This window comes from Taurulus bubalis (genome assembly GCF_910589615.1).
Source record: "Taurulus bubalis genome assembly, chromosome: 6".
NCBI lineage: Eukaryota > Metazoa > Chordata > Actinopteri > Perciformes > Cottidae > Taurulus > Taurulus bubalis.
Window position 1 is genome coordinate 5,207,395 of NC_136594.1, and position 9,555 is coordinate 5,216,949.

Below are 9,555 nucleotides of genomic sequence, written 5' to 3' on the forward strand. Positions count from 1 at the left end.
AAATCTGAAGGACTGAATCACCTCATCTTGTTTTTAAAGCACCAGAAGCTGTTTAGTAAAACAAACACACACACAAATGATAATAATAATAATAATGTCATCGCCCACATTTAATATGAACACTTTTTAAAGCCAAAATCCGTAAGTCGGATGAATGAAAGGTTCATTCCAAACATCAACGCATTGTCCTATTTTCTTAATTTAAATACCATTCCATCCACTACAACATCACCACCGTGTGCTTTTGTTTTTGTACAGTTCAGTTTTTTACAGCCTCATCCACACATAGGGCATGTGTATGAAATATATATAAATATAAATTTTCTAGACCTTTTTGTAGCTGGAAGAACAACGGTTTGGGTGGTAGACCAGATTCAGCTCACTGGATGTAAAGGAATGCTTTCGTGATTTGTGGATATGTCTAATAAATTCCTTTTTTTATATATATATTTGTAAATTAATTACATGAGCACTGCGATTCCACCCCCTGCTGGCAAAGAATGTTTATAATCTGGATTTTTTTTTTCTTCTTTGTCTTCTGTTGCTTTTAAAATTATTTTCGTTAATTTATTTTTCAATACAATATTAAACCAAACTCCTACAACACAGAGTGGTGTCTTTCCATTTTGTTATGTTTTGGTTTATTGTGTAGTTTGCTGGAAGGATTTTTTTAGAGCCTGCAGAGAGCGCTGTTCACAGGGTCTCGCGGGAATCTTAACTGTTTTAAATCTGCTTTATTTTAAATGTATCGTACTGTGGATAGTTTAAAATGTCCAGTTACTGAGTTATTGCTATTTTTACTATGTATTATTAACTTATTTTTAGAAAGTCAATCTATTGTTATTTTGTATAATAATCATCTCAGTGCAGCTGATTATAACAGTTTTAACTTAATTTAAGAGACAAATGGTTATGATTTAAACGTGTCCTCTGTGCTCATTAGATTGACTTGAGTTTATCATTCAAGATTTTAAGTGACTCCTTACATTTACATTTCCCCTTAATCCTAATTTCACTGTTTTCATCCATCGGCCTTGTTTATATGATTATTGCTTTTAATGTTTCTATTTTCACCATGCAAAGTGCCTTGAGTACCTTTTTTAAAGCGCAATATAAATATAATGTATCATTATTATTAAAGTTTCACTAAAAGCCTGACTGCAATAGAGCAGATACTCCACCAGATGGCAGCACAGTACAAATTGAACTGACTTGAAGAAGCCATCGTAATAACAATACTGGTTTATAATGATAATATAAATATTATAGGACCATAGAGGGATTTTTATGGAAAGTAGTAAGGGAAAGTACAATATATGAAATATACTTGGTGATCCTAATATGATAGCATAGAATAGACTACAGTTATTTTTAACTCACTGGTAAGAAAAATAAAAACACCATGAAATTTTTTTTTTAAATTAAAGAGGAGAAATTATAATTAACATTTGGTTGCTTCTGATGGAAAAACACTGCAGGACGCTTCACTTCTTCATGCTCCTTAAACTCCACTTGCATCAACAGGTACATAAAGGAAACATTAAGGTGCTCTAGTGGTGTTGTGGAGATGTTTTTTAAAAGTCCCATATTGTGAAAAGTGGGATTGTCAAGTTTTTATTATGAAGCTGATTTAAGTGCAGGTTTAAGACAATATACATACCTGTTAAATACAGGTTTATCAAGACAGACAGTTTATTTTTCTAACATTAAAGCTTCAATAGAAACCTCAAATAAAAGTATTAACCTGAACAATTGAGTAATAAAGTGAGAAAGCTATCGATACAGTTATCAAGTAATACATTAAGATATAATTAACTTAAGTTAAACCTCTCAAAGGAAGTCTTTCCTGTTGCTGCTGATTCACCCAATAAAACAATAACATGTTTCAAAATAAAAGACTTCCGTGCGAAAGGGAGTGCGTTTAGTGGTCTTTTTCTTCTTCTTCTGTTTTTGCAGGAAGCAGCCGAGGATGCTGGGATATATTTAGGATGACGACGAGGATGACGGGGAGGCGGAGCTCTGACGTCATAGTTTTATGTCGGTTTTTTTTTGGTAGCTCCGCAGTGCTGCTGTGTGAGCCGACAAACCGCTGGAAGTGGCAGGAAGGACTTCTACTTTTACACTTCTCGATTCTTCTTCTTGTTCTTCTTTCTCTTATTCTTCCCCTTCTTCCTCCTCTCTCTCTCTCTCTCTCTCTCTCTCTCTCTCTCTCTCTCTCTCTCTCTTTCTCTGTCTTTTGTCTCCCATGCGAGTCTCCCCCCGGCATCGACGCGGACAGCGGGCCTTCCTGTAGCCGACGCCCCGGCCTCCCTCTACCTCCGGCCGGCGGAGCCTCCCAGCTGAGCCCCGCCGAGGTGGCCCGTTTCCCGGGGAGCGCGATGCTGTAGAGCGGCCGGCGGAGGAGATGCTTCTTCCGGACTGAAGACAGCCGAAAAGCAGCGGAGGGAAAGCGGGGAAGATGTCCGGCAGGATGCCCCTGGCCCCGGTGAGCGAGAGAGAGTCCGAACAGGTAAAAGTCTTGATTATTGATTATTGATGGGTAGTTTGACTCTTTCGTTATTGGTAGAGTGTCATTATTGGATTACAATTGGTTGTTTGCGTATTGTTTTGCTGTGAATAACGTGTTATTACTTCTTAATATTGATGAAGTGTGACAGTTGGACCAGGGAGGAGCTACTGGGTGATCATCTTGATTGATCCACAGTGGCTCAGCAGATCAGCTCCTCAGGGTGCTGCTGCTGCTGGTGTGACACCCTATAAGTGTTAAATAATGTGCCTTCAGGGTCCCTGGTGTTCACCACTGTCCCGCTTAGGGCCTCAGGAGCAACTGGAGGGAGCTGGTAAAGGGCCAGTGCCTCCAAATAAACACTCTCTGTGGCCCTAAAACTACCATTTATACTCTGGAGTCCTTTATTTATGGCACAAGGCCCTAAAATCAGATCAATTTTTATTAAGATAGTCTCTAGAGACTGATTTATCATTGCACTCCCTTAAGTTATTCGGTTAAAAAAGATGAAAAGTTGAAAAAGGATCTAAATCGATGCAGCAGAAACAGAAGTGTTCTGGTTATTCTCCCTGGTCAACTGCATTACCCACAATGCAACTCTTCTGCTGACCGTTTATCCACAGATCCAGGTGTGTTGTGCCAGTAGCGGCTAATGTAGCCCTGCCAGGTGTCTGGTAGTTAAAAATGTACTTGTACTTTAACTTGTTACAGGGTATTTATACACTGTTTTTATTACTACTTTTACTGAAGTAAAACAAAATCCAAGTACTTCCTCCACCTCTGCTGGAGGTGAAGATGAACGTATCCGTGCCGCCATGTAGCAGGAAGCTAACAGCGGCTGTGTTTCATAGCAGGGAAATAGCAGAAGTATTTTTCTTTCGATTATTGATTCTACTACAGCCGGCGTCTTCTTTTGTACTTTAATATTTAGATTAAACATAGAAATATATCGGATATCGGGCCGACTCAAATAGTTGAATGTACACTTTATACATTGTAAACTGGAATTTATATTCCTCTTCAAGATTTACCAATTTGTTGCAGTTAAATAGTAAATCCCTGTAAATTTTTTACGATCTTTTTTTAAATAAAGTTGCCGATTGTATTTTTTTTTTTTTCCGATAATAAATAACAATTCAATACATTTATATCCATGTATTTATAGTTTCACTTAGTTTTACAAAGTTAAGAAAGCAATGATTACATCCCGATGTTGCCCGACTCATTAAAGAATAATCCAAGTCACTTCCACGCAGATTATTGATCGATACTCAAAGCCCAGGTATCAATACAGGGAGCGTAAAAAGGCGCATTGTTGCATCTCTAAGATGAACACTCATGTAGCAGGAAGCTAAAAGCTAAAAGCTGCTGTGTTTCACGTCTGAGAAATTGAAGAGATATTTGTTTGATTATTGATTATCTACTACAGCCAGCGGTACATTTTCCTGAAGAGTATTTTTGTACTTAAGCAAGTTAAGAAACTCCGTTAGCCGTGATCTCGTGGACAGACGTCCGTTGACCTGCAGCTTTTGATTGGCAGACTGTGTTGTTTTTTTTTTGTGTGGGTATTTTCTCTCTCGTGTCGTCCGTCAAACACGGAGAGCGGCGTGATGTTTTTATGCCTCGTGTGAACAGAGTGTTTGGGTCCGTGGAGGCTGACGGACCTTGAAGGAATTCTGGGTAAAAGCAGCCTCTTTATTGTCATGCTAATGCAGGAATGCTAGCAGTGAGCTGTTCTCAGGCTCCTCGTGCACATCCTCATCGTCAGCCAGTCCTTATGTGTCTCCTTAAATATTGATGTATAATATATATACATACACGTATTGATGGGGAGGATTGAGATGAGTATAGATGGTGTTGTGTATTGATTAATCTGCTCTTTATTCATTTAATACATCCCATATTTCACAATCGCAGTTTCCATCATTCAAACAAAGACGTTTTAGAAGCTGGAGCAATAAGTTTGTTTGGTGTTTGGTGTGTGTGTGCTTGAAAATAATAACCTAAACAATAAATATATTATCAGAAAAGCTGCAGGTAAATTCTCAGATTTTCTGTCGATCAACTATAAATTTAAGAGCCGAACTGTTTCAGCTCTACAAACCCTGGGAGAAAAATATTTTTTAGCCGTGATCAATAAAAAAAGAATAACAAATACAGTTTGTTTGAAATATAATTTACAGTAGAGCTGGATGACGCCCTGCTGTCCGGTCACGTCTTTGTTTCCTCTAATCTGTTACCCTTCACTTGTCAGACACACGGCAGCTCCAGCTGGCTCCGGCTGTCTGTTTACTATTGATTGTTCCCAGAATACACTGCAGGATGTGATATCAGGAGCAGCTCGGCGATGTCTTGTGCTCTTCTAGAAGTCACTTTTTAAAACTCTGGAGCGTGACACGACCGCTTTACAGTCACAGACACCGAGACAATAAAAACAACAACCCTCCTCCCTCCCTCCCGTTGGTGGCGTGACCTTTGACCCCCGGTCGCTGCGTCCATCACACCGAGAGCATGGAGCTCCTCTCCCTGCCCACAGAGAATCTCCTTCAGTGATGAATCACTGAAATCCGCTGCTGGAGGCTTCCTCAGTTGCTATGGCAACATGTAGGCTTACTATGGGATTCACCGCCCCCCTACCCAATTTGAGTGGAGCCCACTCGCCCCGGTGAGGAGACGTGGAGCCACACGGGGGACCGAAGTCCACCGCCACCCGGCTGAAGCGTCCCAACCAGACCCTGAACTCTGACCTGGGGGTTGGTGATGATGTGGTCGGTTTGAAGACGTACAGGATGCTTTTCATTACGCTAACTTGTTCTCTCTCTCTCTCTCTCTCTCTCTCTCTCTCTCTCTCTTTCTCTTTCTCTTTCTCTTTCTCTTTCTCTTTCGCTTCGCTTCGCTTCGCTTCTCTTCTCTCTCTCTCTCCTCGCTTGACCTGGAAATGGTTCCCTTAAATGCACTTTGAGGAGCGAGGAAACACCGGTGGGCACACCTCCTTTTGTTTAGGAAACGATTATGGTTTGGGTTAAAATAAATAATAAAAAAGTAATACACAGCTAGAATAATATTAAACCACAGCAAGACTCTATATAAGTTTTAATTATTTAAGATGATCCGTCTTTCTACCCTTCACCGTTTGTACTGAGCTCGATACGAATCACTTCCCTTCATGTCATCTTGTATGTAAGCTACATCCAATTCAACTGCTATAATCTAATAATAATAATAATGATAATAATAATTAAAGTACAAACAGCTGCTTATTATATCAAAAAGAACATGCTCTTGCATTCAGCACTAATTTACTCTTTTACATGTTGTCATATATCGACAGACAGGAGTTTGTTTGTTTGTTTTTATATATGTGTATATATATGTATGTATGTATGTATGTATGTATGTATGTGTATATATATGTATGTATGTATGTGTATATATATGTATGTATGTATGTGTATATATATATGTGTATATGTACACACACACACACACATGTGTATATATATATATATGTATGTATGTATGTGTATATGTATGTATGTATGTATATATATGTATGTATATATATATATATATATATATATATATATATATATATGTATGTGTATATATATATATGTATATGTGTATATATATATGTGTATATATATATATGTATATGTGTATATATATATATGTGTATATATATATGTGTGTGTATATATGTGTGTGTATATATATATATATATATATATATGCGCGACATCCATACATTACGCTGTGATAAATATATACGTTTTAATGCATCTGAGATCATATAATACGGTGGTATAACAACACAATGGTGAGATGGTGCAGTTGGATCACGCGTCATATTTAGTTGACGTCGCTTTAAAATGGCGGCTCCGAGGCAACAATATGTCATTTGTGTTCAACGCCTGTTGCACCCGCTGGCTGGATAACAATCCTCACGGTTTGAGTCCAGAAGGCGCTGTTTTAGGCGCCAAATTCAAGACGATCAATGCATTTTGCTTTCTGGTTATGTGTCAAAAAGAAGCTGTGGGTTTGCACATATCCAACAGGGTTCAGTGGTAAATGTTTTTTTTTTTTCACTCAATTCGGCCCAATTTGGTCCGAATTCGACTTACCAAAATGTTTATCTATTGGAGTTTATGAAATAACAGGAAAGACCAAAGTTCATTATCATGTTTAATCTTTATTTGAGTAAATAAGTCCTCCAATGCCATTTTCTCTGGTTGTTTGATCAGACGGGAGCGAGGCGACTCACTCCTGAGCTACATCTGCTCTGCAAATGTTTAATTCCTTTGACATGAATCATAATATGATCAGATGTGAGCATCATTGCCCCGAATGTATATGACGTCGCCGTCCAAAGAAAAAGAAAAAACACGTACGTTTATACCATTATTGTTCCCTAATAGCTCTTAATAAATGAGCAAATCTGTTGGGTGAGACGGAAAATGCATCGTCACAAAGCCTCTCTCACCTCCTCCCAGCTGACCAATGATGGGAGGGAATGTCAGATTATCTGTTTTGGAGAGTTGCAGAAAGAGTATTTAGTAATTGTAGTAATTGTGGAACAGAACCTGGAAGTTCTGGTTTCACTTCAGCTTTCTGAGGTCGAGTGTCTTCCCGTCTCTCGTCCCTCTAAACCAGTTTGGTAACGGCAAAGAAAAGGATTGATACTGTTTTTAATCACAATGTATCTGTTTTTTGTATATTCTTCCTTAATTTTCTTTTCATTTTAACCAATAACAAAGGTTCTCTGCCTCCAGTCGGTGACGACAGGGCAACAAATGAGACGCAGACTTCTGCAGCTGCTGTCCTCTGTACGCTGAAGCATAAATACAAAGAAGTTCCTGTTTTAAACTGCTGCTCTGCTCTTCACCAGGAGGAACTCGTCCCCGTTTAGACAGTTAGTTAGTCTAAGAAGACAGACGGGAGGAAACACAATATGTTTCCTTCTGTGATTGAATCTGAAAAGACCCGTTTGCACTTAAAGAGTCACAGTGGAATCAGTTAATGTCTCTGTGATCAGCGGGAGAAGTACATTTACTTTGGCCAGTGGTGGAAGAAGTATTCAGATCTTTTACTTCAGTAAAAGTACTAATACCACACTGGGAGAAATACTCCACTACAAGAAAAAACCCTTCATTCAAAACCTTACTTAAGTAAAAATAATCAGCAACATGTACTTAAAGAATTTAATGTTTTTTTTTCTATTATATGTGATGTTTCTGGATTAATGTGTATGTTGCATGTTTTTAAATCCTTAATTTACTGTCTAAATCAATGCATCATATTCTATAAGGTCATCATAAAATAATATTATCACATTGTATTTGTGTAACGCTTTAAAAGGTACTCAAGGCACTTAAAAAGTCCTGTTTTCAGCTTTGTGACGATGCATTTTCCAGCTGATCCAAGAGTTTATTTAAATGAAGAAGTAGGAGGATTTACCCAATGTAGTGGAGTAAAAAAGTACAATATATACCTCCTAGTACAGTACTTGAGTAAATGCACTTGCCAGCTACAGTAGTTCTCCAACTAACCCTGTGAGCCTTCTAGAAATACCAAATATGTCCCCACCGGGCCTTTCCACACCTGATCTGCAGGTTGACGTATTCTCAACAAAACTAAATCCGTTGAGTGAGTATGACATCATGTCCGTCAGTGGGTGTCGTGTGTCAGTCGGCAGCGGTGCGGCGTCAAGGTGTAACAGTAGAGCTGGTTCAGATGCCGTCAGACTGGTTTCCCTCAGCTCCAGTTCCTCAGACGGCCGCCGGCCGGTCGCCAGTGATTCGGTTCACTCTGTCGATGAACTTAGATCAAATTAGAGAAGTTTGTTCAGTCAATACCAGCCGTTAGCAAAGGTCTGTCAGTCTCTATGTTGTCTTTTTAGTCAGAGCGTGGTCTGTATTACGACGTGCAGCTCTGTGGATCACTTGTTGAACCGGGTCTGACTGTGTTGCGGATGCGTTCCACATATAAGTGCGAATTGTTTTTCCCGAGTAAAGAGCTTCATCATCTGCATAATGATGGATTCTGTGCTACGTCAGAAACAGCAAGGGCCCGAGTACGCTTCCCTGTGGCACACCGTGACTGCGTGGGGCAACATCCGCAGGGGAAATGCGTAGTTCAATGTGACTCGGTTCAGGATAATCTAAATGTTTAGAATGAATCCGTTTGTGTCTCTTCCAGCTAAAGACTTCAGACGGCCTCCCCGACCCGCCGGCCCCACCCACCAAATCATCGAGCCGCCACAGTCTGCCGCCATGTCGCAGCGGCGTGACGTCCGTCACGGACGAACAGCCGCATGTTGGCAACTACCGCCTGCTGAAGACCATCGGAAAGGGCAACTTCGCCAAAGTCAAACTGGCCAAACACACTCTGACGGGCCGAGAGGTGAGGTAGCAAAGCAGCGTTTAGATACTCCTCCTCAGCCGGTCAAACACAAGTAGCAGCAGCAGTGACACACAGATCGTTGAGATGAGTTCAGGTACTTCAGATACATGTTCAAAAACTCAAGTCGAACTGAATGCAAAGCTTGAAAAAAAAAAGACACTGCAGAACTTAATGTTTTTAAAGGTCTTGTTATCAAAGTAATCCAGTGATTGTTGTCTTTAAGTCCACTGCCAATAGGAGCTGCACATAGCTACGTTTAATGGAGACTATCTGCCAATTTTTGGGGTTCCAAATTGGTCTCAATTTTGTCTGAGGATTCCGTCAGTGGATAAACACATAACTGTATCTCAGAGGTTTAGGTGCCTTCAATATTTGTCAAGTATGAGAATAGAAACCCAAAGTAGTATCTGTCCTATCATGAGTTTTTATTTTTTTATTACCACACACAGCTCATTGTAGGAAAACACAAGAACCATCACACATTTTCAGTTCCTGAAGTGCGATTTTAAAATCTGGCATTGTAATGTATCGTCATGGTGGGAAAAAAACAAGGCGCATCATATGTATCCAGGACTATATTGTATGAAGTGACCTTCTGATACAGTTTTATACCCTTTCGTGTGCTCAGTCAGAGTCGGTGGGGTTAA

The 9,555-nt window shown here is 39.7% G+C and overlaps 1 protein-coding gene across 1 annotated transcript in view; it reads left to right on the plus strand.

Moving 5' to 3' along the window:
- Positions 1 to 2,458: 2,458 nt before the first annotated feature.
- The window catches only part of mark1 (MAP/microtubule affinity-regulating kinase 1), a gene marked incomplete at both ends in the record, with an annotated part of 16,508 nt that continues 9,411 nt past the window's right edge, over positions 2,459 to 9,555 (plus strand). The window contains 2 exons of the mRNA XM_079220104.1: positions 2,459 to 2,509; positions 8,705 to 8,908. Coding sequence (XP_079076230.1) covers positions 2,459 to 2,509; positions 8,705 to 8,908 — 255 coding nt within the window. The remainder of the gene's footprint in view (positions 2,510 to 8,704; positions 8,909 to 9,555) is intronic.